This window comes from Anguilla anguilla, chromosome 15 (assembly GCF_013347855.1).
Source record: "Anguilla anguilla isolate fAngAng1 chromosome 15, fAngAng1.pri, whole genome shotgun sequence".
Classification (NCBI taxonomy): Eukaryota; Metazoa; Chordata; class Actinopteri; order Anguilliformes; family Anguillidae; genus Anguilla; species Anguilla anguilla.
Window position 1 is genome coordinate 11,708,412 of NC_049215.1, and position 26,708 is coordinate 11,735,119.

Below are 26,708 nucleotides of genomic sequence, written 5' to 3' on the forward strand. Positions count from 1 at the left end.
GCACACACACACACACACACACACACACACACACACGAGCTTAAATGCGGTGCGTCTTTAAATATTTCAGAGCTGAAACCGGGGCTGGATTGTGAGTGTCCCGAGGTTGCCTGCCTCTCTTAGTCATCTCGCGCTCGGCTTTAGGATTCACAGGGGCATTGTGGGAAGGCACAGCTCACTTCAGAATGCCGCTGTATCCCCCCCCCCCCCCATCCGCCCCCCCCCCCTTAGCACACGCAGCCCGGCTGTAAGTATAATGGGATTAGCATCTCCTACATAAAGTGCTTGCTTGGCTGTCGCGCGCTGGAGCTGGTCTGAAAGAGCGCCCTGACCGCAGATGGATTGGCACTAAAGACGCGGGACAGGTGATACCTGCGGGCGAAGCGCGGAGCTCGGCGCATAAACGGGCGGCGGGTATCGCCGCGGGAGCCGCCGCTGCTGCCAGGACGCCTCTGCCGCGCCCGTACTCCTATCTGCCTGCAGGGCGGCGCTCTCCTCCCACACCGCGCTGCTCAGGGACCTGCCTGCGTGGGTGTGTGGGTTTATCGCCGGGTTGACTGAGACGCTGCGGTTGTCGATGCCCCCCCCCCCCCCCCAACTCCCCCTTGGGGTTGGCGGTATAAGTGCTCTCAGGGGCCCCCCAACAATGGGCACTACTCGAGCGGCTGAAGAGGGGCCACACAGGTCCCCCTGCACAATGAGCGGCTGAGGGAGAGAGCTCTGGGGGTGTTCATTAAACAGCCTCCGAGACACCCCCCCCCCCACCCAAACCCGCCCCACACCACCCCCACCCCACCCCAACCCGCCCCACACACCCCCACCCTCCCAGCTCACACTGCGTGAGAATGAGCCGGAACAGCAGGCTACTTCCTGTCACCTGCCCCACGGGAGGAGGAAGCAGAAGCTGATTGGTCCGGACCACCAGGAAACAGAAGTGAGGTTTTGTTTTCATAGGTTGCCGGGTTATGTGTCGGATGGCAGCCTTGAAAGGGCTCACAGAGCTCTCCCACCTGCTGTGTGTGGAGACAGAGCCCGTACTGTCGTCAGTGTGTGGAGACTCCTGCGTGTGGAGACAGAGCCCGTACTGTCGTCAGTGTGTGGAGACTCCTGCGTGTGGAGACAGAGCCCGTACTGTCGTCAGTGTGCGGCGACTCCTGCGTGTGTTTAGCCCAGTGTGAGGCATTAATGACCAGGCCCTCCATGCCAAAACGGGGTCCCCCCCCGCGCACTTTGATAGGGCCCGGCTGCCGGGGTCCTGGAGGAGAGGGTGCAGAGCGGGTATTCGGGGGTCTTTGCCCCCCCCCCCCCCCCCCCCCCCCCCCCCCCCCGCTCGCATTCTCCGGCCCTTTCAGAGCCTCTGCAGAGATCTTCAATTTGGGAACAAAAAAGCTGGCCAATTACGGGTTGAGACCACCCCCCTCCCCCCTCCCCCCTACACACAGGCCAGACCACTTCTCTTAATCCCTTAGCTCCTCCCATCTTCCTGCTCTTGCTTCCTGTCCTGCTCCTGAATGCCTGCACACTCACTTTCAATAAGAGGATTCTCGAGAGGAGAAGCTGCGCTATTGGACCCGTTTCCGTCCTTCACGTTTGAGCGTTTGCTTAGCGGAAACCCTCATTGGTGGAACGGTTGTGTTGGCGGTTTCAGCTTCGTGCCGATTGGTGCAGAGTCCACCTTTAACATGGGGAAAATTGGGCAAACGTTTCCTTACCTGCTAGTGAAGAGGATAAACACTGTTAATGGAGAGGTTTGCTTCTTTCACGTCTGTTTATTTACGTAGGAGAAAGCCTAACCGCCAGGCAGCTCGAGTTACTGCACTTTTAAGCACCGTGCTGTAAACTGTGACAGGTTTGACGTGGCAAAAATCTGGCGAAATGCGTGCCGATTGGTGCAAACAAAAGCCGTGCCCCGCTGAAATTATAGTGCTGCCATTTTCTGTCAGTTGTCAAAAAAATCTCAGAGAACATCAACAGTCTCAGCCGCGATCCTTCGCGTTCAGGATTAGAGCTGGAAAAAAAAAGTGCTGGGAATCCCCTGGTGGTGATTATTTTGGTTGTGCATTTTGTCAGGCCCCCCCCCCCCCCCCCCCCCGTCTAATCGCTGCCCGGCGACGTCCCGTAGCGGGAGGCTTCCCGCCCGAAGCATCGCGCTCACTCTGTGTTCGCGGCTCTCCGCGGGCTGCGGGCTAATTGCGGGGATTAGGGTGCGGGGATTTTTTTTTTTTAGGGGGCCCCGCTTGCGTTGGATCCCATCTCCCCCCCCCCCCCCCCCCCCAAAAAAAACACTCCTCGTTCTTCTTTCTGTTCAGCTCAGCCTCCGTACGCACTCTCGCTGCTTCTGGAACACACACGGTTTCTGTGGTGGGTTCTGCTGTCCCACAATGCTCTGGTGCAACCCAGTTTGGGAGCGGGGTGGGGGTGGGAGGTTGGGGGGGGGGGGGGGGCACATCGCTGCTCAGGGAGACAAATGAGAAATTTCACTTGATTGTCTAGCATGCGTACACATTTTTAGATCTTCCAATCCTCTAAATGGGTTTGCTGATCAATACGAGGTGGGCTTCTTCTCCCGGGATAATTGCATTAATTAATCACTGGGCCTCCGTCTGCGGGCCGAGCCGTTTGGAACCCTCCTCGACCGGAAGACAATGGCCTCGCGTCTCGTTCCGCGCTCAATTATTCCTCTTTGTTATTTTTGCCTCCCGATGTTTAATTAAGGAGAGTTTTTTTTTTTTTTACTCCTTTACTGCAAAGCACTTGTGCCAGCACTCAGCACTGGGGAAGGAGGGGGGGGAAGAGAGAGAGAGAAAGGGACATGGGGAGTGAGAGAGAGAGAGAAAGGGAGATAGGGAGCGAGAGAGAGAGGGCTGGAGAGGGAAAGAGGGAGAACGGCTCTGAATCAGGGCAACAGCAAAAATAGTGAAATGACCGGCTTTTCCTTATGCGTTATAAAAATATGAACATTTTTTTGCTACTCATTTTGTGAGGCTCCGAGTGCAGTTCCCTGTGGACTGCCCCTGACTGACACCCAGGTTCTAGCGTACCGCGAGAGGCGGGTGACGAGGACAGACGTGGCGAGGTCACAGACTCGACGGAGGAGCTGAAAAAGCAGAGGATGTGTTGTGTTAATTCTGCTAATTCCACGACACGAGCCAGAGCTCTAAAGGACGAAGTTATCGTCAGATAAAATCGTTTTATGCCTTCTAGCTTTCCGCAGGCTGGAGAGAATTAGCAAAGAGGAAACAGACAGAGAGGAAACAGACTGCGGCATGACAAAGGGAGGGAGGGAGAGAGAGAGAGAGAGAGTAATACACCAGTGTTTATCAGTTAACATTTTAACTTGTGTCCATCTGTTTCCCTTTTCGTTCTGTTTGCTGCAGTCGTACTAAATCTGTTTGCCTTATGTCTGAGGGAGAGGGAGGGAGAGAGAGAGAAAGAGAAGGAGGGAGGGAGGGGAAGGGGGAGGGAGAGAGATGGGGAAAGAGAGAGAGCAAAAAAGCACAGGCAGGCTTCATGCCAGCACTGCTTACCAACAGAATCAGAGTTAAGTTGTGAAACTGTCCAAATCTCTTATCTGGAAATGTTGTGACCGTGTGACCAAAACACAGAACACATTAGGGGAGAATCTCTTCTCTGTCAGAGAAACAAAGCAGAGGCAGATCCTGACCGAGCACAGGCTCAGGGACCACACACGAGCAGTTGAAAAAGGCCGATGCTGGAATGCATGGTTACCAAAAGAGATACTCGGTCACTGTAGGACAGGAGAGGTGGAAACAGAGACGCACTGTCACCTACGTTGCGGAAAATATTCAGAAATGAGTACAAATTGCTTCGACAAATGACCTCTAATTGTGAAAGACTTCTGTTCACAAACAACGAAACAACGAAATGAAAAGTAACTAAAGATCCTGCTAGGAGAAGGGCCAGCAGCTCCAATAGCTGCAAAGTACAGTTCATCTAAGCCTGTCACAATCTGAGGGGAGATTATAGCGCAGTGTGGTGTTGTTTTATAGCAGATATAGCAATTGTTCGGTTCAATTTACGTACGTGTTCCAATATATTTCTGTAGGTACGTTTGAGAACTTTTCACACATGTATTTCTTACCAATAAAGCATTTACAAGTCTAGATGGAGAGACAGAGTGAGAGAGAAAGAAAGAAACAGAGATAGAGGCAGAGTGAGAGACAGATAGATACTGATTTCCTGATGTAACGTGTGTACAAACCAATGTAAGTCTTTATCCAGCGCACACGTGGTGATGTTATTGGTGTGAAGCTCCTGGATGATGTCATCAGCGCCGGTGTAAACACAGGAGAGTGTGTGAGGCGTCGGTGGCTGCTTCGCGTCCCCCGCAGAGAGAGCCACGGGAGCAGCGCTCACGGACAGAGGAGTTTCATCCCTCCTCTCCGGCACAGACCCCGCCTGACTTTCATCACCGCCTCGGTATCCAGGGGCAACCTGCGAGCGTTCCACGCACTCAGACCAGAAGGGCACGGCTAATTCAATCAAGATTTTATGTTCCTAGTTCCAGACACAAACACACACAGAGAGACACACACACACACAGACACACACAGACACGCACACACACACACACACACACACAGAGACACACACACACACAGACACACACAGACACACACACACACACACACACACACACAGACACGCACAAACACACACACACACAGACGCGCACACACAAACACGTGCACACACAAACACGCACACACACACACACACACACACACACACAGACGCGCACACAAACACACACACAGAGACAGACATGCACACACACACACACACACAGACACGCACACACAGACGCGCACACACAGACACATGCACACACAGACACACAGACGTGCACACACAAATACGCACACACACAGACACGCACACACACAAACTTAACAGACCTTTCAAGCTGTACCCTGTAAATGCGTGTTATTCTCAACCATTTTCAAAAGAAACAGTGGCGGTTTATTTCAGTGACGGTGGTTTTGTTCTGCCTGATTCAGCCCGGTTCAGGACCGGGCCAGAACCTGCCAGGCTGTCTGTCCTGCTGTGATTGGCCCAGAGGGGCGGGGGCCCAGAGGGGCGGGAGACTTTCGGGGGAGCTTCCGAAAGTCTCCGGTTCCTCTCTATGTCAGCTGTGACTGACTTCTTCTCTAAATGCATTTAGATTTGATTTGGCCCCGCGGCGTCCCGTTTCATGCTAATGAGACTGTAGCTGCTGCTGGGGCTACTGTTCTTCCTGCTAAAGACGAACAACATGACCGAATGACCAACCAGCCTTCTGGCCCCTGTTCGCTAAAATGGCGGTAGCAAGCACAATATCTAGCCTATTGTATGCTGTGAAGCGGGACCTACTGTTGAGAAGCCGGGCTATGCTATGCGCGGCTGCAATTCCCTTCTACGGTGCTCTAACAGTGGACTGGAGATGAGGCATTGGGGATAAAGGCCAGCTGCTAATATTTGGTGAAATAGTTGGTAAATGGCCTTGCCGCAAGCAAGCCCTTGCAGGCCAATTTGCTAAATGTTTGCATTTCCGACTCCAATCTGATGCTTGCTTGTTGAGATGTATTATAATATACAGGGTTTGGACAAAATGAGGGAGACATCAGATGAGAAAGGAATTTCAATTTTAACTACAGTAACTATCGCAAAAATGCAGCTACATGGGTGAGTCATATTAGGATGAATGCCAATTAGCAGGATGTGCTATCAAAGAGGTCTGCCAATCGTTTACAAATCATTTCCAAACCAACACGAGCAAGTAACTGTTCCAGAGAGGCCAAATAGTCTCACCCTTCGGAAACTACATGTATGCAAGGCCAATGAACAACGACCCATAATCTGGTGAAAGAAGCGAAAGAAATTGGACCCCTGAGCAGTGGAAATAAGTAATATGGTCTGATGAGTCATCTTTTACTGCTTTTCCTACATCTGGATGGGTTTAGGTTCAGAAAAAGCCAAAGAAAGCCTTCAGCTGTTAATCATAGTGCTGGATCTGTAATGCTATGGGCAGCTGTCGCATGGGAGTCGTTGGGTCTGATGGATGCTCTGCATGGTCACATAATGTCCAAGGAACATGAAGCCCTCTTACCAGACTCGGTGCATCCAAACGCAGTTCCCTCATAATGCCCCCATATTCCATGATGATAACGCATCATACTACATCATACAAGAGTGCTTTCATGAAGACCAGGATGAAATGAAACGCCTTTCATGACCTCAACGATCTCCAGCTCTAAACACCATTCAACTTTTATGGGAAGTTCTGGAGCACAGAGTACAACATGGATCTCCTCCTTCATCCCTCAAAGAAGTGGAGGCTGTTCTTCTAGAAGAACGGTCTGATATCCTACTACACACAGTTCAGAACTTATGTGACAGCATGCCAAGTAGGACAGATACTGTTCTGAAGGCAAACAGTGCACCCACTCCTTATTAGTTGCTTCACATTCATATATTGTTAGATGTTTCCATTCTTCCTGTAGTTTGACGTGTATAGTGTAGGATTTGGTCAGGTCTCGTTAGGATGCCATGCGATACTCTCTGGGCCTGTAGGGCAGTTGTGTGAAGTATACACTGCCGAAGGGGACAGATCAGGTTCTGCAGATCAGATTCTGGCTTTCTGGCGTTTCATGAAATGTATCCTTCCTTGTTTGTGTATAAACAGAAAACCCTGATATGCAGTAAGCCCTCTCATTACCGGGGGGTTGGGGTGGGGGGGGTGGGGGGGGGCATTGTGATGATGCTGTCTGTACGTGGCTCTGGGCAGTGAGGTCTGTCACCCCTGCTGAGGTGCGGTCTCCCTCCCTGCGGGGTTTTAAATCACGGCACGGTCCTCCTGCAGGGCCGGCCAGTCTAATCTCAAAATGGCCGCTGTGGAGGCGGACCCGAAGCGGCTGACTCAGCGTATCAGGGGGAAACCCATTATCACCTCATTACTGGAATCAGGGTTTTTTAGAGTGCCGGGCCTTCTGGGATACGAGCGGAGGCCCTGTCCTCTTACCTGGCCTGCTCGTTGCAGCTGTTGCAGAATATAGTCTCTGCCACCGTTAACAATGAGGCTGGGACCCCTAGTGTGTAAGAGGGGTGCAACGATACATCGATCTGGGTCCGATCCGATCCAGTCGAAGCAATGTGAAAAATGTATCATTAAGAATCTTAGCAAAATGTTTATTTAAATGTACATAATCTTACTGCGGTTCACTCTCTAGCAACACTGCCAAAATTGTTGTGTACATTTCTGACTGCTAAATGTGACGCCAATACGTTTTTGCACCCTCAACCTCTCAATTTTGGTTGTATGCGCATGTTGTAATAGAATTGCGTTTGCTGGATCATATATATTGATCGTTTCTTAATATACCAGATCATTTCGGGTCGTATCGCAGCTTTCATATTGCCAAATATCGAACCGTTGCAGAGAAATTGTATCCTATCGAGGTGAAGCCTGACGTTTACACCCCTGGTCTGTATGAAAACATGACGAGACGCTGCTTTCTGTTGTGAAGGAACAGGAAATGTATGGCTTTGCACAAGCTGATGTAGCGTTAGGAGTCCTCCTCCTTATGGCTGCCAGCACTGTGTGATGTCATAATCGGACTGCCCGACCCCTTCACATTCCGCACGCCTGGTGCCGCCCACATTCTGTTACAGTCCCCCCCCATGTTTGAAGACAGCCTAGCCACACGTGTACATCCAAACCCACGAGCGAAAGAAAACAGTTCCATATGGTCAGTAGTCAGCATGGGGAGAGATGGCAGCTGCCCGTGTCTCTCCTGTCTCTGAGCCAGGTTGGGTTTTCCCATGTAAGCGAGTGGAAGGCCAGGGTGACAGGGGGCAAGGGAAGAGGTCCGCCCGAAAGCGAGGTTATCTCCCAAGGCCTCGTCTGGCTCTGCCTGGCGTTGGCCACGCCCATCCTGCCTCATTTCCTCTCCCGAAAATGAAAAACACCGTCCTGGCCGGTTTTTTTTTATTTTTACGACCGATGTGCAGATTACGTCCACGGGGGGGTGGGGGGGGGCGCTGATTGATCGATGTGTTCCTGAAGCAGAGTCTCGTGGAGGGAGGGGGGGATGGGGGCTATGGGGGGCGGTGTCTTCCTGTGTGGATGAACTGCGTCGTTCCGCGAGGCAGACCCTGCTCCCGAGCGAGCAAGCGATGTGGGCCGGCCTCCCCCCCCCCCCCCCCCCCCCCCACCTGGCGTCCTCCCCGTTCGCTAGCCCGTTAGCGGCGAGCGGGAATCGGCCGCCAGACGCCGGCGTGATCTACAGCCCCGCTCGCCGCGGCGTCGGACACGCCCGCTCGCATCGATTTAACGTCCCGTCTCCCTCGCCGGCCGTTCCTGATGTTTTCTTAGAGGCTCATAACCGCGCGCGCAGCGAAACCCAAAGTGCTGAATTAACACTGGCGGAGGTCGTGCGAGTGCAACAGGGAGCGCGCGCGTGCTCAGAAGTGCTCAGAACGTCTCGCTGAGCACCGCTGGGAGCCCTAACTCGTCTGTCTCGCTGTTGTCGACCCGCGGGTCTGACAGACAGCGTGATTTGTCTTTTGGAAAAACCTCGTCCCTGACGAAGCTGAAAGCTCTTTCCTGTTTAGAAAGCGCAGCCCGGTGCTTTTTTTTTATAGCTTCTGCCGTGCGGTTTTTCCTGTGGCGTCGTTTCCAGACGTGCGTTTCTACGCGCTTTCACGCTCCAGTGAGAACGCCCCCAGTCCGCTCGCTGCAGGTCAGGCCGAAAGGACTGCGTTTTCACATATGAGCCCCCCCCCCTTTCCCCCCCTACACACACACACACACACACACACCCACACCCTAAATGTCAGCTTCATCATCATCACCATAACGCGCCTCGTTTAGTTTCTCTGTCCAACGCGGGAAATTTACGGCGCAGCTGCGCGGGATCTTGCGTGCGGCTCGGCACGCGTCCTGCGTCGCTCCAGCCGCGGTGTTCCAGGCTAACGACATCACGCGCGCGGCGTCCGGAGCGTTCACTTTCCCGCCGGCTCCCGCGTAAAGATGGCCGCCGTCCGGGCCGTGTGAGAAGGCAGCCGGCCTGGCGGCGCGGCGGCGCGGTTCGTCGGCTCGTGGGCCCGCCGGTGCCACTAACTCGGCCGTGCGTCGCCAGAGCCGTCGTGACGAAGAGCCTGACCACGGCGGGGTACCCCTGTGCGAAAAAGAACTCAACGCCATCCCTCTTTCTTCTGTCAGCGGGGCTGCAAAATGAGACTAAAAACTTCAACTGTGTCTGGTTGAATTCTGTATATGAAACGGCTCTTTTAAATCCTAACGCTGCTTTGCATCCTAATAATGTTTTTAAATCGGGCTGCTCCACTGGGCGGGTGTTTCCGGGTCTCAGTCACTGTGTTCTTTCTATAAGGCTGCTTATAGAATTAGAAGTACATCATCGTGGGTTCCGTGATGTCACAAAAAACAAAAGCGTTCTGAATATTTAACCCGGTACGGACCGCGCGGTTGTTCCGGCTGCCTCTGGGTCGCCGGTCCGTGGAGAAAAGCCGTTCCTGCATAACCGTGACGTCGATGTCGGACGCGGGGTCTCGGCCGCCGATCCGCGATTGAATTTTGGAAGCGGGCGTCCCGCTGCAGTCGATATCTGTCTGCGGAGATTACAGAGTCTATTGTTTTTAAGGAGAGGGGGATTGGATAAAGGGACCGTTCTCTGGGCTGGGGGGGTGGGTGGGAGGCGGGCGGTGGGGGGAGGGGGGGGTACGTGCGTATGTGAGTGGGTTTGATACCCTGCGTTCCCTTTCCTCTCTGGGTTTGGGAGACGGTTCTTTTTTTACTGACTGAGCGGGCGCGTGCGTACGCAGTCTGCAGTAGAGAGGCTGAACGGTGCGGTGCTTGGTCTCTCTCTCTCTCTCTCTCTCTCTCAATTCTTTCTCTCTTTCTCTCTGTCCTGCTGTCTCTACCCAGCTCTCTGTATCTCTTTCGCTCTTTCTCTATCCTACTCTCTCTCTCTCTCTCTCTGTTTATCCTGCTCTGTCTCTCTCTCCCCCTCTGTCTCTCTCTCTCTCTCTCCCTCTCTCCCTCTCTCTCTCCACGGGAGGCAGAGCGTGGAGAGTCTGCAGTGGAGAGGCTCACCTGCAGTCGCACCGTAATCTCCCAGAGTGCACCACAAACCGAATTACCGCCACGCCGCGCCGCAGCCGCTGTGACCCAGTTCTCCTCCCGCCAATCGCAACGCCGCCTCGCCCCCCCCAAATTTCTCTATATTATTTCTCCCTATCTCTCTCTCTCTTTTCCTTCTCTCTCTCTCTCTCTCTCCCTCTCCCCCTCTGTCTCTGTCTCTACCCCACTCTCTGTCCTGCTGTTTCTATCCTGCTCTCTGTCTCTCTCTCTATCTGCCTATCCTGCTGTCTCTCTCTCTCTCTCTCTCACTCGCTCTCTATCGTACTCGCTGTCCCTCACTCTCTCTCTCTCGCTCTCTCGCACTCTCTCTATCCTACTCTCTGTCTCTCTCTCTATCTGCCTATCCTGCTGTCTCTCTCTCTCTCTCTCTCTCTCTCTCTCTCACTCGCTCTCTATCGTGCTCGCTGTCCCTCACTCTCTCTCTCTCGCTCTCTCGCACTCTCTCTATCCTACTCTCTGTCTCTCTCTCTCCTTCACTCACTCTGTATTGTGCTTGGTGTCTCTCTCTCTCTCTCGCTCTCTCTCTATCCTACTCTCTGACACTCTCTCTCTTTCGCTCTCTCTCTATCCTACTCTCTGTCTCTCTCGCACTCTCTCTTTATCTGGCTCTCTGTATCTCTCTCTCTCACTCTCTCTCTACCCTGCTCTCTCTCTTTCTCTCTCTCTCTCTCTCTCTCTCTTGCTTTCTCTCTGTCCTGCTCTCTGTCTCTGTCGCTCTCTGTCTGTACCACTCTCTTTTTCTCTCTCTGCAAGCACCTTTCATTCTGTTCCTCCTGCACCCGCTCCCTCCTCCCTCTCTCTCCCTCCTCCTCCTCCTCCTCCTCCTGCTCCACGGAGGCAGGCTAACTGCAGCAGCATCCTCAGAGCGAGCGGTAGGGACGCGGACAGAGAGAGAGGCTGCCACGCTTGGCTGGCATAGCTTGCGGCCAGATCCAGGGTTGCCATGTTCGGGACCGGAGACGTCAGCTCCCCCCCACGCGGGGGGAGGAGGGACGCGTGCTGAGACAGAGGGGAGGGGAGGGGGGGGGGTTTCGGGGTGCCTGCGCAGTGCGGAGGGAGAGGGGGGGAGACCCACGGACACGGCAGCCAGACTTCGGTGCAGAGACTCCCAGGGAATTAGGAGGAGAGAGGGGGGCGACTGAGAGTCTCCAGGATGGCCCGTTTGGGCTGGTGCCTGGCCGCAGTCATCAGCTGGGGCAAGCTGTTCCTCTCCTGCTTCTTCCCCCTCAGGGCCAACAGGAGGGACAAGGTAAGCTCGACCACCCCAACCCTCCTGCACTCGCACCTTTTTTTGGGGGGCGGGGGGGGGGGGGGGGGGGGGGGGGGGGGGGGGGGGGGGGGGGGGGGGGAGGAGGAGTGGGGGAGGGTCACCTTGTCCGGACGCCGGACGCCAAACCCTCCGGACCGAAGACGGGGTGCGGGTTGGACCGAGCGAGTCCCGTTTGCGTTGGGGTCGGTCGTTCTGGCGGTTCTGTCTGTGATTAATTTGACTTCCTCTCTAATCGGGTCCCTCTCTCCGGCTCTGGATGGGACCCACCGCATCAACTCCCGTCTTTGACCTTCTCGCTTAACTGTGGGGACGGCGCGCAGTTTGGGAAACCGTTTTAACTTCAGTGTGCGTCGCGGGACGGGAGTCCGGCGATAAATCGGGGAGCGGTGCGCCCTCAGCTCGGGCGCAGACGAACGCGGAGATCTCCAAATCGGTTACCGTGCTTTTTGCTTCACGTTTTTTTTTTCTCCTTGAGGTAATTGATTGCGGTGCAAAAACGGTCTGCTTGTACTTCCAGCTTGCAGCTTTCCCGTTCTCTGAAGCGTCCCGTTAATTCAATCCAATCTGAGGACCGACGGGAGGCGTGTTTGCCACAGATCGGGAAAGTGGGAGGAAGAGAAACTAGCGGACCCGGTACGTTTGTAGAATTCTCCTGCAGTGAGATTACAGGGGCTCAGAACGGAGCGCTACGCTCGCGTTTGCGCGCGTTTAGCGATGCAAGGTCACGGCGCTCGTTCACGCTCGGCTGGAGAAAATAAAAATGGAAGGAGGAGTACCTTCTTCCCCTTCGGTTTGGTTAGAGAACCCTACCCTTTCCCGTTTTTAAATTCCTTAATCGTAACAAATGACCGAAAAACCAATTCTGCTTTTATTCAGAATGCTGTTGTTTATTTGGACGGCACCCATGCATTTCCACATGGACCGCAACCTCAACTGTAAACGGTATCATATTTGACCACGTTCGCTCTTCACCACATTGCGTTCAGTCTGCAAAGCAGTTGAAATGGGACGCACAGATTTGCCCCTTTCTTTAGCCGCGAATCTCGTTTTAACGTCTATCGCCCCGTTAAAAATGCGTCTTCCTGTGCGGAAGCTGGGATTGGACACGGCGCAGGACGTGATGTTGAAAAGCTGATGCCGCAAACTTTGCGGCTCTCGTTCGAGAAATGGCGGGAAACGCTCATCCTCGGCCCGATGATCGTGCAAACGAGCAGCGCGTCGGAGAGGTTTCGCCAATTAGCGCTCATTTTGTAAGCGGGCCGAAGGACATTTTAATTTTTTTGTCCCGGGGGGTGTTGCAGTCTGCGCTTATCAGCACTGTTTCAGATCGTGGAACATGTTTGTTTATTTCTTTAAAAAATGATTTCACGCTTGAACGTTCAGTGGAAAAATTGTTGCGGTTCATGAGTTATGCATGTCCTTTGTGACATGCAACGTTTGGCCAGCATCCATGCCTCCGTGTGCCCCGCTCCCACTGATTGGCTTGAAGCTAAGCGGGCGTGGGCTTGGTTCTTCGAAGGAAGGCGTTCTGGGAAAACCAGGTTTCTCCTGGAAGTGATGCTGCAGGAGCAGGAGGAGGCAGATCCATTGAACCAAACAGGCGCCAGTTCCCCAGTGTAGCGATGGGAGCATGGTGCTGTAGGAGAGGTCATCTTGAGAGGTCAGATGAGACACTTAACTAGGTCAGGACTCACTGTGGTCTTTAAAGATCCTGTAGCACTTACTGAAATGGGTAGAGGGTTCCCTGGTGTTGTGTAAAAATGACAATACTTTTTTAACATGGCCTCCAAACCATCCCCCAGTTTAACTGGCCCAATAATTTTCTCCCTCTCCGCCTCAGCTGATGTGTGGTAAGAGTTCTAGGACAAAATGGCTGCCGTGCATCACCCAGGTGGTGCTGCACATTGTTCGTGGTTGACAGTGAAGTGCTTTGAGATCATGAGAAGCATGACATACATGTCCTCCATTATTCATTAATGTAACATCTGCAGTTCCTTTTTAGGACTACCGGTGCTTCCTGTCTCTGAATCCCAGTTTCCTGTCTCTCAGCCCCAGCTTCCTGTTTCTGAATCCCAGTTTCCTGTCTCTGTGCTTCAGCTTCATTTGCTCTCTACCTCAGTTTCCTGTCTCCCAACCCCAACTTTCTGTCTCTGTGCCTCAGCTTTCTGTTTCCCTGCCTCAGCTTCCTGTCTCCCAACCCAGCTTTCTGTCTCTATGCTGCTGTTTTCTGTCTCTGTGCCCTACTTCCTGTCTCTGTTCCTGCTTCCTATATCTCTACCCCAACTTCCAATCTCTGTGCCCCAGCTTCCTCTCCCTCTACCTGAGCTTCCTGTCTATTTGCCCCAGCTTCCTGTCTCTGTGCCCTACTTCCTGTCTCTTTGCCCCAGCTTCCTGTCTCTGTGCCCTACTTCCTGTCTCTTTGCCCCAGCTTCCTGTCTCTGTGCCCCAGCTTCCTCTACCTCTACCTGAGCTTCCTGTCTCTTTGCCCCAGCTTCCTCTATCTGTACCTGAGCTTCCTGTCTCTTTGCCCCAGCTTCCTGTCTCTGTGCCCTACTTCCTGTCTCTTTGCCCCAGCTTCCTCTATCTGTACCTGAGCTTCCCGTCTCTGTGCCCCTGCTTCCTGTCTCTGTGCCCTGCCTCTGCATTGCTCCCTACCCCCTGTTCCACTTGTTTTCCCCACGCATTGTACTCATCTGCTGGCTGACTATGTGGGCTGGCTCTTAGGGTAAAGCAGTAACTAAAGCAAAAATGCACACTGTAGCTGGCGCCTGTACAGACTGACCTGTCCTTCTTCCCAGCTTCCCTGTTTATTATTCCTATAGTATGGGCTTGTTGTGAAGAGTGTGTGTGTCTGTGTGCTTGTATGTGTGCATGTGCTTGTGTGGGCACGTGTGTGTGTTTTGTATGTGCGTGTGTATATGTGTGCATGTGCATGTGCACGTGCACATGTGAATGTGTGTGTGTTTGGTGAACTGGCCTCTCTCGCATACCTCTCTTTCCTGGGCCATTTCTGCATTGGGCAGTGGGTTCAGCAGGTACTGGGCACTGCAGGAAGGAGCCAAGAATCCCCTGAGGGATGATGGGTGTTGTAGTCACAGGGCTGCTGGGCAACGTGTGTAAAGAAAGCTCAGCACTCTGACACACACGTGCCCGTTGGAGAGGTGGTACTCGAACAGCAGCAGGAGGGAGCGGGAGAGAGAGGGAGGGAGAGAGTGAGAGCGATAGAGAGAGAGGAGAGAGAGCCTCTTGGCAGCTCTCTCTCTCAACTGATTGGTTTCTGTCCAAGGAGGCTAAATTCTTGATGACATGCGTTTCTTGTTGAATATCGACTCCTTTTCCACCGAGCTCTCATCACTCACTGCATCTCCCCTGTCCGTCTGCGCTGACTTGCTCGTGAGTGAACCTCACTGCGCGTTCTCCGCGTGGGCCGGGTCACAGCACAGCAGAGCGGGCCAATGAAAATCCGCCGTGTGACCACAGCCATCTTTGAGGTGAAACGGGCCTGGAGGTGGCGGAATCCACACTGGGGAGAAAGCCAGCAAATGGACAAAGCTGGAGCCTAGATAAAGCTGAGCTTCGGGCACACACTGCATACTGGTGGTTATATATCCCTTACGCACAAAGAGAGCATTTGGTGTGCTAATTGAGAAGTAATAAAGAGGCATTTTCAGGGCTGTAAACTGCAATTTAGGACAAAAGGACTTCCACAATAGGGGAAAGCCCACCGTTCTGCTCCAGAAAGGCTCTGCGGGGACTCGTTTGGAGCATCGCAGTGTTTTAATTTTGTCTGAAATTCATACAGATATGCGTTTTCCGTTTCACCACAGTCTGATCTCTTACACTCTTCTGCAGAGTGGGGAGTTTGAGCAGATCTGTAACTGTTGTAGAACACATCTCTCATGTTGGGTATGATTGGGTAGGGTAAAGGGTTTGGGGGTGGGGTTGGGGGGGGTGTTATTTACCAATTACAGATGTTAGGCAGGAGAGATTAGGGCTCCAGGTCTGAGTGAGAGAACAGCGCTCGGACACTCTTATGAGAATGAACCGGATATTATTCCCCCCCCCCCCCAGATATTATTACTTGCCCCGCCCCCCCCCCCCCACACACACGCATCTACGCAACCAAACACACATACATATACATGCACACACACACACACACACACACACACGCTGCTCTCTCTCATCACAGGACTAGAAGGGGACCTTTGCCAAGTGGGGGGGGGAGGGGGTACTGGTTCTGAGCACTATCATTAGCCTTCATGTACAAACCCCCCCCCCCCCCCTTGCATACCCCTGTTCAGCCCCCTTCCCTTTTTACAGACGCTCATCTTAATTAAGAAAGAAAGCCCTCTGTCCCTCTCTGTCACACACACACACACACACACACACGCACAGAGGGTTTGTGGGCAGGAGGAGGACTGAGCGAGCCCTCCTGTCCCCGACGTTAATCTTCTGGTATTGGCACTTTGATGGTCCGGCATGCGGCGCTCCGCCCGGTTTATAGTGGGAGAAGACTGAGCACTTTTCTTCTCATTTACTTAATGTCCGCTCGGCCCGTAAATCAGGAGCCTCGACCCCGGAGGCAGCTGAAGGATGAAGGGATGTTTCTGACCCCTTTGACAAATGAAATTTTTTGAAAAAATCCTGTCAATCCACTTTCCTGAGACGAATTGGTCAGGTTCTGTTCTCCTGCGTAACACGTACGCTACACATTTTGGATCGTAGTTTAGATTTTCGCGACTCGCGTTCGGTTATAACGAACTGGGGGTTTTTCTCACGTGAGAGAACGTGTTTCGGTTCGAATTTCGTTTGGCAGCCACGTTTGTTTTTGTACGTTTTTGCCGTATGTGCTAAAAACAAAAAAAAACCTGAGGGGTGAGGTCATTAATGGGCTGAATAAAGAGTTCACTTTGCGAGCAGATTGCTTCATTTCAGTCACCGATTTGTCAAACTTGCTTGGTTTTCCTTTCCACCAGAACGCGGACAAGAATAGCGATGTAGTGAATAAAGGTGCATTTTTGGCGAATCATGTTCCTCTCGCGTCTCGAGGTCTCAGTCCGTGTGGCGTTTCTCTTGGCGCTCGCCGCTCTGTTTTGATTTTTTAGCCGTTACATAATGATGTAAGAGCTGATCACATGACCGCACCGATGAGGAGTGAGGCTCGGTACACGCGTGAAACTCACGTAAACGTCGATAGAAATGAATAGATTTTCACGGCAAAAAAAAAAGGTGAATTTGACATGAGTAGGAACGTTTATTGTTTTAAAACGTTTGGCTGGACGCTTGCAGCCGCGGGATGTAAGTGATTAGGGGTACATTTGATCCACGAGAGAGGAGGGATTTTAAAATGCAGAGGTGGCCCACCCAGGGGTGGGGGGGGGAGGGGGTGGTGGTGGGGGGGGGGGGGGTGATTGCTGTATTAGGGAGGGGGGCGCTGGAAGTGTTTGCACATGGTGGGATGGGAGTTTCCTGAATCCCGCCCTGTCGAGGCCAGAGTCTCAGGGTAAGGGGGGGGGGTGGATCCGGTCCCCCTGGGCAGCCTGCCTCTGGAGGGGGGTGGGGGGGTGGGGGGCTTGTTTTCGGCATGCGGGGGGAAACGTGCGAGCGCACGTGAGCGGTGACCTCAGCGGGCGTGTCTGCGTCTGGGGGATGGGGGGGTTGGGGGTGAGGTTGGGGGGGGGGGCGGGGAGTGTTGATATGGCTTCCTCCTTCAGCCAGGAAGTGAGGTCGTTCACCTCCTGCTCACTCCTGGGATGCAGCAGCACACTGTAAACACGTGGATTTCTTGGAAAATTAAGCAATAAATATATTTCACAACATAACAGTTTTTTCCAATGAAATATAATTCAATATCTTAGAGTGGCAATAACTTGTAAATTTACACACGTATTGTAAATAAGATGAGATTGAAAAAAAAAAAAAAACTTTATTGTCCTGATAGAAATTTGTCATGGACAAACAATGCATGATGTGCAATTGACGCATTTTCCATAAAAAAACATGTTTCTGATATGGACAGTAAAATCTTCATGTTGATGATATTGGAGTGCATGTCATTTCCTGAAGGCACCGCAGACCCTGGAGGAGCGGTTCAGCCTCTTCAGCCGGAGTGCGCTGCAGTGTAGAGCGTCCTGAACGCGGTGCGGCTCAACGCCGTGGATATCGGCGTTCAGTTTCTCAGCGTTCCGCCGCTGTGAGTCTTTATGAAGTCGCCGCCGCGCCGGAGGAAACTCGACCGCGGACCCGCTCCGCTCGCTCTCCGCCAGCGTCTGAGCGTCAGAGAGTCCGAGCGTCCGAGCGTCCGAGCACAGCGCAGTCGGGAGGACGGAGCTCAAGGTCGAAACCGCGGCGACGGAGAGCCCTGGCTGGTTTAATTAGCCGGGCTAGCGCACGCCTTCCCCTCCCCGGGCGCTACCTCCGCTGCCGCGCGCCGCTCCCGGCTCTGCCTCGGCGTACCCTCTGCTCGGCGCTGCTTTGGGGCTTCTGTGCCCACAGATCAGGTGTCTGCCTTTTTGAAGTGTTCTCGAACGGGACGTGGGCCCCAGTTCTGTGGCCCCCCCCTGTGGGTGCCTCTGGATCAGAGCTGCAGGGGGAATGAGCTTTCTGCAGGCACACACTTTATCTGCAGCCGCGGTCCGAGCGGCCTCTTTCTGTGAGGCCTGTGTACCCGCGTGGCTGCTGCAGTAGAGAGGAGAGCTCTGTGTGAGAGAGTGTGTGTGAGAGAGTGTGTGTGTGTGTGTGTGTGTGTGTGTGTGTGTGTGTGTGTGTGTGTGTGTGTGTGTGTGTGTGTGTGTGTGTGTGAGTGAGTGAGTGAGTGAGTGAGTGAGTGAGTGAGTGAGTGAGTGAGTGAGTGAGTGTGTGTGTGTGAGTGTGTGAGTGTGTGAGTGTGTGAGTGAGTGTGTGTGTGTGTGTGTGTGTGTCTGTTTATGTGTGTGCTTCCACAGCACTGTACCGAGATTCCACTGAACTGCCTGGGAATCTGTGGTTAAGGGAATTTTTTCATTAATGTCTCACCACAAAGAAATGTGTTTTAGGGAAAGGGACTAGAGGTGGAGGAAAGCAAAATATGTAATTATCCCATGTGCAGTCATAGGGATTATCCTTTTATAGCTCATTGTTGATGGAGGTCTTGAACAACAATGCATTCTTTTGCCAGCTTTTGTTCAAAAATAAGGTGAAAATACATTGATTCTGATTTTGCCTGATTTAAAAAAAAATTTATGTCAAGAGACAAAATGAATGCATTGAGTGCATTGGTGTGTTTTCTGAAGGCCTTTTGCAGAAAAAGTGTAATAAGTCCCCACTAGGTGTCGCTGTGAGGACCGTGAGCGTGCGAAGCCGTCTGCGTGCTCCTGCTGTAGCAGGGCTGCTCTCCCGCCTGCTCTGGCTCAGCTGTCTGTGTGTGCGGTGCTGCGGGCACGCGGAGGGATTTCAGCGTCTAAACACGCGGGTGTGCGGTATGAACGTGCGGCGGTTCTACACACTCGTATCGCAGTACGCTCCTGCTTTGGCACAAGCGGTACTGAACGGCGACGCGGTGCGTTTGTGTGAAGGGTGCAGTGGGGGGGTGGGGGGGTGGGGGGGTGGGGGGGAGGGGTCTCCCCGGGGGGGTTGAGTGACAGCTCTTCGGTGCACCTGGGGAGAGACTGAGAGAATGCAGGCTAGTCGTGAAATTCAGAGTGATGGTGTGGGCCCATCCTGTATCAGTGTGGCAGAGTCTGTATGCATCCTGCACCCCCCCCCCCCAAGGTGATTTATAACCCAAGACCCTCCTGCCCTTATAACCTAACACCTCCCCCCTTATAAACTAACCCCTCTCTCTTCTAACCTAGCTCCTCCCACCCTACCCCTTATAACCTATCACCTCCCTCTTCTAAAATACCCCCCTGCCACCCACCCCATTATAAACTAACCCCTCCCTCTTATGACCTAAACCTTTCCCCTTTTATAGCTGTACCCTCCCCCATATAACTTATCCCCCCACCCCCTTATTGCAAAACTCCTCCCCCTGGAAAACCTAACCCCCCCCCCCCCTTATAACCTAACTCCTCCCACCCTCCACCTTACAAACTAGCCCCTCCTCCTTATAACTTTACTCCCCACATCCCACTCGCTTAGTCCCCGCTGCCCCCCAGCCCCAGGCCTCTGTCCGTTGAGGAGTTTGGTGGGGGGGGGGGGGTGGATAACACACATGCCATTTATGGCAGTCCCACCCCCTCCCCCCATCTCCGAAACTGGCTGTGATGGGACGCCTGGCTTGCATCACTGTGATGGGACAGCCAGCCATAGCCCCCATGCATTCCGCCTGAACTGAATGGGTTTTTTGTGCGGTTTGAATAAAAAGGACTAAAAAAAAGTTTTAAAATTTAATTTGCTTCAGTGGGTCTAAAATAAACATGCAAGCTCATTGTATGTTCAGTGATGTGTTGATTTGTCTTAGAGCTCAGATTGTTTCAATACGAGCCTGAGAAGAGAAATGGCAGATTCTGGTTTTAATATTAAAACATTTCATTCCTGTTTAATATAATGCCGGCCTTCAGTTTTAGGAGATGACAGCAAACCAAGACCAGCACGAATTCTTCTGTGTTCTTTTCTGTCAGTAATTCAATCACCGAAAAAATCCCTGGTGCCTCACGGTCTTGATCCGTCCCTTTTCAGTGCGAGGATTTGGGGCGGATATTGTTTGAGATATTGTATTGCCCTTCTCTCCAGAAATAGACTTCTTTGAAAATTCATCTTGTTGCCCGCAGGTGCGTATTTATGTGCCTATTGACTGGGAGTCCGGGTGTAAAGGGATTGATTAAAATCTCACAGCGGTGGCCGTGTCAGTGCTCGGACACGTAAACATCGTGAGAGCTTTCTGTTCTTCCCCTCTGTTACTAGCCGACAGGAATACAGTACCTAAAAGTGTAGTTTCTACAGGATGTGAACAAGCGTGACGCGGTGTAAGATTGACACTGCACCATTGGAATATTCTTTTTAAATAATGCGACAAACTCCCTGAAGTGGGTGGTTAAAAAAAAAACGCTAGCACAGTCTCAGGTCTTTGGGGTACCTGGGCCAGGTAAAGCTCTTTGGGGTGAGGTATTAGGGGAAGCAGTAAGTGAATGCTAATGCTAACGCTAGCACAGTCTCAGAGGTCTTTGGGGTACCTGGGCCAGGTAAAGCCCTTTGGGGTGAGGTATTAGGGGAAGCAGTAAGTGAATGCTAATGCTAACGCTAGCGCAGTCTCAGGTCTTTGGGCTACCTGGGCTAGGTAAAGCCCTTTGGGGTGAGGTATTAGGGGAAGCAGTAAGTCAATGCTAATGCTAACGCTAGCGCAGTCTCAGGTCTTTGGGTTACCTGGGCCAGGTAAAGCTCTTTGGGGTGAGGTATTAGGGGAAGCAGTAAGTCAATGCTAATGCTAACGCTAACGCAGTCTCAGGTCTTTGGGCTACCTGGGCTAGGTAAAGCTCTTTGGGGTGAGGTATTAGGGGAAGCAGTAAGTGAATGCTAATGCTAATGCTAGCGCAGTCTCAGGTCTTTGGGCTACCTGGGCTAGGTAAAGCCCTTTGGGGTGAGGTATTAGGGGAAGCAGTAAGTGAATGCTAATGCTAACGCTAGCGCAGTCTCAGGTCTTTGGGCTACCTGGGCTAGGTAAAGCTCTTTGGGGTGAGGTATTAGGGGAAGCAGTAAGTGAATGCTAATGCTAACGCTAGCCCTTTGGGGATACAGTGTGCACAGGCTGGCAGACCGGCCCCTTTCATCTTCTCTGGGCTGAGAAGGAAATGCCTCAGAATTAGTGTGTGTGTGCTGTGTGTGTATGCGTGCATGTGTGTGCTGTGTGTGTGCATGTGTGTGTGCTGTGCGTGTGTCCGTCTGTGTGCATGTGCGTATGTGTGTACAGTATATGTGTGTGCGTGTGCGTGTCTGTGCGTGTGCATGCATGCATGCATATGTGTGCCTGTGTGTGTGTGTGCGTGTGCTTGTGTGTGTGCTGCGTGTGTATATGTGCGTGTGTGTGTGCATTTGTGTCCTTGCATGCTGTGTGTGTGTGTGTGTGTGTGTGTGTGCTATGTCTGTGTGTATGCGTGTGTGTGTGTCTCTGTGTGTGCATGTGTGTCTGGGTGTATTTGTGTGTGTGTGTGCTGCGTGTGTATATGTGCGTGTGTGTGTGCATTTGTGTCCTTGCATGCTGTGTGTGTGTGTGTGTGTGTGTGTGCTATGTCTGTGTGTATGCGTGTGTGTGTGTCTCTGTGTGTGCATGTGTGTCTGGGTGTATTTGTGTGTGTGTGTGCGCGTGTATGCTGTGTGTCTGTTTGTGTGCATGTGTGTCTGGGTGTATTTGTGTGTGTGTGCGCGCGTGTATGCTGTATGTCTGTTTGTGTGCATGCATGCATGCGTGCCTGCGTGTGTGCCTGCGTGTGCATGCATGTCTGTAGGTGTGTGCACGTGCGTGTGGGTACATTTGTGCGTGTGTGGTTGGGTGTGCATACATCCCTGTGTGTGCGAGAGATAGAAAGAGAGAGACAGAGAGGGGGAGAGGGAATAAAGAAGGAGAGATGTAAGGAAAGCAGGCAGGGCACAGCTCTTAAACAGCCCCTGATGGATTTAGAGAACTTAACCTCGGTTATACGCCTTTGCCCTTCTCCATAGTTACTGTTGCCGTTTCCCCGGCTGCCGCAGGGACAGATGCTGAAATGGGGGGGCATTAGCCGCACAGCTTAATCGAGATCGGGAGCTCAGAGCGGAGCTGCAGATGTTTTTGGAAATGGACGTGCATCCTGTCAAGCAGAGAAAAACTCTCAGAGAGAGAGGGAGAGAGAGAGAGAGAGGAAGAAGGGAACAGAGAGAGAGAGAGAGGGAGAGGGGGACAGAGAGAGAGAGAGAGAGGGAGAGGGGGACAGAGAGAGGAAGAGAGAGAGAGACTTAATGAAAAATTCAAGTGACATTAACACAGACTTGAGAGAGCATGGAAAGACAGCAGGAATGAAGGGATGGGGGAGGAGAGCCCTGTGGAGGAGAGGAGGAGGGGATGCACGGAGTGAATGAAAATAAGAATGAAGGAGAGACAGAGACAGAATGTGCGAGACAGGGAGGAGAGGGGGGGGAGAGAGAGAGGAGGGGCCGAGTGGGAGAACATGGGGAGGGGGGTTGAGTTGGGGAGTGTTTTTTTTTTTTTTTTTTTTTTTTAGGATAAAGCCCCTTTTTCGACTCCACCCCCTCTCCTGTGGAGTTGAGTAGCTTGACCCCAAAAGCTTTGTGAGTTTCTCGGAGGAGGTAGAGAGAGCGAGAGAGAGAGAGAGAGAGGGATAGAGAGAGAGAGGGAGAGAGGGGGACGGAATCAGACAGCCAGAGCGAGCAAGAGAGCGAGAGTGAGAGGAGAGAGGAGAGAGGACGGACGCAGCGCTTTCTCCGAGTCTTTGGCGGCGTGTCATGGACGTGCGGTCCCCGGGGAGGCACGCGTGTGGACTGTGCGGCTGTGCGGCGCCGGTGTGAGCGCGTTGGGGAGACGACGCCGCCGCCGTCTGAGCGCGCGATGCCGTCCGTGTCGCTCAGCCTGCCGGCTGCGCTGGCCGGCCGCGCTCGAACCTGGGTCTGCCTCTCCTGCATGTTCTGGGTGAGTCTGCCGCTCCTGCTGCTGGGGGTGGGGGGGTGTGGGGGTGGGGGGGGCGCGGGGGGGGCGCAGGGGGGGCGTGGGGGGGCGCGGGGGGCAGGGGGAGACCCCAGCGGTCTGAGCTGCTTTTGTTTACTGCGCTTTAATGATGTGAGTGGATTTGGAGATTAGCGACCGGGTCTCCGCTCTGTGGCTACGCCAGACCAGACTCCTCTCTTAAAGTTTTTTTTTCTTCCTCCCCCCCGGGCCCCCCCCCCCCCGTCAGCCGTAATGATGCCTGAGAGTAACTAGCTGGGGCTCTTCTCTCTTTCCCTCCATCTCTCCATCTCTTCATCTCTCCGCTTTGGCCTGGGACAAAGCTATTTCTGTTCTCTCCTGTATAATTTAATCTGCCGCTCCCGCGTTGTCCTGAGTGTGCGGCGTGCTTTGCCAGGGTTGTGTTCGTGCCCGGCCCCCCCAACCCCCCCCCCCAAATCCCCTAGCCCCTAGCCCCCACCTCCCAACCCCCCTTGGGTCGTCCAGTTCCGGAACGGGCCTGGGGGCTCTGGTATGACCCCTTGTCCAGTTAATTAGTGTTCTGACCGATTCCTGGCTCATTGAGATCAGATGTAAGAGGATCCCCCCCCACCCCCCCCACCCCTCCTGCTTAGTGCCAAGTCACTGATTGAGTGAAAGAAGTGCGAGGTGGAGGTACGGCAGCCCGGGGGGGTCAAGGGGAAGGTAGCGGAGGATAAGGGGAGCGGACTCTCTCTCCCTCTCGTCCCGATGCGCAGAGATGAGCAGGTCTGTGTGCTCAGCTGTGGAAATAATTATGGTAGACGGGAGGCTGGAAAAAAAGGGCCTCTTATATGAAGCGCTGGTGATTTATTCAGGGCAAAAAAAAAAAGAGAGAAAAAAACGCGTGCAGAAGTTTAAAAGATTGCCTCCAAGATGGATCGGGGTTTCCGCACTGCTCAAATTTTATCCCGTCTGCAGCCGCGATGATTTATTCCGAAACGGAGCAAAGAAAAGTTTAAGGGGGAAAAAAAAGAAAAAGTTTTCTTACAAGACACGTCGGGGATCCCGGGCACCTGAAAAATGCGCCTCAAAGTGCCTGGAAGACGGATTGCGCTTTCTATGTAGCTCACAGTTTAGCCTAAATAGATCGGCTGTGATTTATTCCCTGCACAGGGCAAAAAAATAAGAAAAGTGTAAGAAACAAAGTTTGCCTACAAGACAGGTTGGGAGGGGGGGGGGGGGTTCCCAGGGACCTGAACAGTGTGTGGGAGATGGATGGATAAGGTGGCCTGGCGATGTTTGCGTGTGATTATGACAGAGAGAGAGATAGAGAGAGAGAGAGAGAGAGAGAGAGTGAGAGAGAGAGAGAGAGAGAGAGAGTGAGAGAGAGAGAGAGATAGAGAGAGTGAGAGAGAGAGAGAGAGAGAGAGGGGGATAGAGAGAGAGAGAGAGAGAGTGTGAGAGAGAGAGAGAGAGGGGGATAGAGAGAGAGGCTGGGAGTGACACAGATTCGGAGCGAGGGGGAAAAGCGAGGGAGCGCTCCTCATTAAAGACCCAAGAGTCCGCCTTTCCTCGAGTCGCCGCCGTGCATTATGGGTAAAAAGATAGAGCGCGTCGGGCGCGGGGCGGGGGGGGGCCCCGTGAGGAGAGGACGCTCGTACGGTGCGGGCGACGTCGCGGGCCGTTCCGTTTATTTTCGGCCGAGGCGTAGAGGGAGGATGTTTATATGAGAGGTGTTCGTGAGACGCGAGGTCCTGAGGAACGGGGAGGGGGTCGGGATCGTGTTTTTGGGATTCGAGGAATTAAAGGTAATTATTTACTTTGTAACCGGAGATTAAGCCTTTAATTGGCTTTTAATCTGACGGCGCTTATAGGAAGTGTAGGCCTGAGGGGGGGACGGGGGACGGGGGGGGGGGCTTAGAGAGAGGAGGAGGTGCTAATTACCCGCGGGGCCGACAGCTGTTCGGCTGCAGAGCTTATCGATCCAGCAGTGGACCTTGGAGCTGCCAATGGAAGCTCTCCGTCGGGCGATCGATATCCATTAACCCACCGCGGGTCGGACCGCGGACGAAACCGGGTGGTTTTGAGGCGTCGTTTCTCGCGCCGTCCTTGTTTGGTTTGCGTGAGAACGGAGCCCCCCCCCCCCCTCACGTGTTGTGCTGTGCGGTGTGCTTTACCTGGCGGCGACGGTGATTGGGACGTGGTGAAGGATGAGACGGGACCTTCTTCCCCACTTTCGGGCGCTCGGTCGCTATAAACGAGCGATTGTCCTGTACTGGGGACAACAGCAGGAACTGGGGGGGGGGGGGGGAGGAGGAGGGGGGGGATGTACAGAGCCCGTCTGAACCTTTTTAGTCAATGACAGACTCCCTCGCTGTATCCCCGTCTTCTCATCCTCTTCCATTCTTCCTCTCCCTCTTTCTTTCTTTCTCCCTCCATTCCTCGCTCTTCTTTAGTTATTTTTTTCCATTCTCCCTTTCTGCATCTTCCCTTCTCTCTCTCCTTCTCTGTCACTTTCCCATTTTCCTTCTTTTCTGCCCTCCTTGCATTCTCTCTCGCACTCTCCATCTCTCTCCCCCCTCTTTCCCCATCTCTCTCCCTCTCTCTGGCTCTCTCTCCCCCTCTCTCCCCTCTCTTCCCCCCCTCCCCCTCTCTCTCTTCCTCTTTCCCCCCTCTCTCTCCCTTTCTCCACTCTCTTTCCCCCCTCTCTCTCTCTCTCTCTCTCTCTTTCTCTGTTATCTGTGTGAATGTTTTGCACCTCCTCTGCAGTGCTGTTATCTGATATCAGTCACATTGAGGGAAAGTCACCAAGTCTTATCAGCTTCAGTTCTGTTTTCAGCAGGAAGACGGGGGAACGGGGATGATGTCATGCGCACAGGTGCATCGTGGATGCGGTTTATTCTCCTCGTTCCGTCTTTCGGACGCACCGGTTTTGCCGTTCCGTATCTCTGCCTGAGCGGCCATGTGCTTTTGCCCTGTGGTGGAGCCGTAGGACGTAGGGCGGGGGGGGGGGGGGGGGTTAGGGGGGGTGGGACGGGGGGTGGGGGGTGTTAATGACGGCCCGGGGAGAGAGGCACAGAAAGACCCCCCACATCCCCACCGTCAGCGCTCTCGCTAAATAAAGAGCCATTTAACGCTGCCAGGTGATTTATGATCTCAGTGGAGCTTCTAACCCGCCAACGCCCCACCCCCCTCGCCGAAACTGCGGCCCGGAACATTTCCCCTCCCAGCCCCGGTCCACGTTCCCTCCCTCTCTTGCCCCTCTTGGGGGTTTGTTTTTTTTAGGGTGCAGCGTTTGGCAGAGTGTGGTATGAGACCGGTGGAGTGGTATCTCTACGTTTCTCTCAGAAGTTTCTGGAGCACTGTGCCCGTGTTTGATTTGAGGGTGTAGCACGCTTCTGGTCTTTTGCTGACTTGCACGGACTTCGATATTTCCGTAACGGAGCATCCAAAGTAAAGTCTCTCGCACCCCTCTCCCCCCTCCCCCCTTTCCCCTCCCCCCTCTCCCCGTTCGTTTTCCCTTCCTTCTTACTCTGCCTCTTCTCTTTCCTCTGCCTCTTCTACATCCGTTTCTTCCTTATGTCCTGTCACACTACCCATTCTCCCTCTCTTCTTCATTCTCTCTCTTTTTCTCTCTATTTCATAGGCATGTTCATGCTGAACATGCGTGGGAGGACACC

The 26,708-nt window shown here is 53.3% G+C and overlaps 1 protein-coding gene across 11 annotated transcripts in view; it reads left to right on the forward strand.

Moving 5' to 3' along the window:
- The window catches only part of tns1b (tensin 1b), a 221,163-nt gene that overhangs the window by 33,902 nt on the left and 160,553 nt on the right, over positions 1–26,708 (forward strand). The window contains exon 1 of one of the 11 annotated variants that reach the window (XM_035394358.1): positions 11,208–11,411. The exons of 9 other annotated variants lie outside the window; for them this stretch is intronic. In XM_035394358.1, coding sequence (XP_035250249.1) covers positions 11,316–11,411 — 96 coding nt within the window. In that variant the 5' untranslated portion in view covers positions 11,208–11,315. Of the gene's footprint in view, positions 1–11,207; positions 11,412–22,647; positions 23,035–26,708 lie in introns of those variants that run through there. One more of the 11 variants, XM_035394359.1, reaches the window with a different exon arrangement.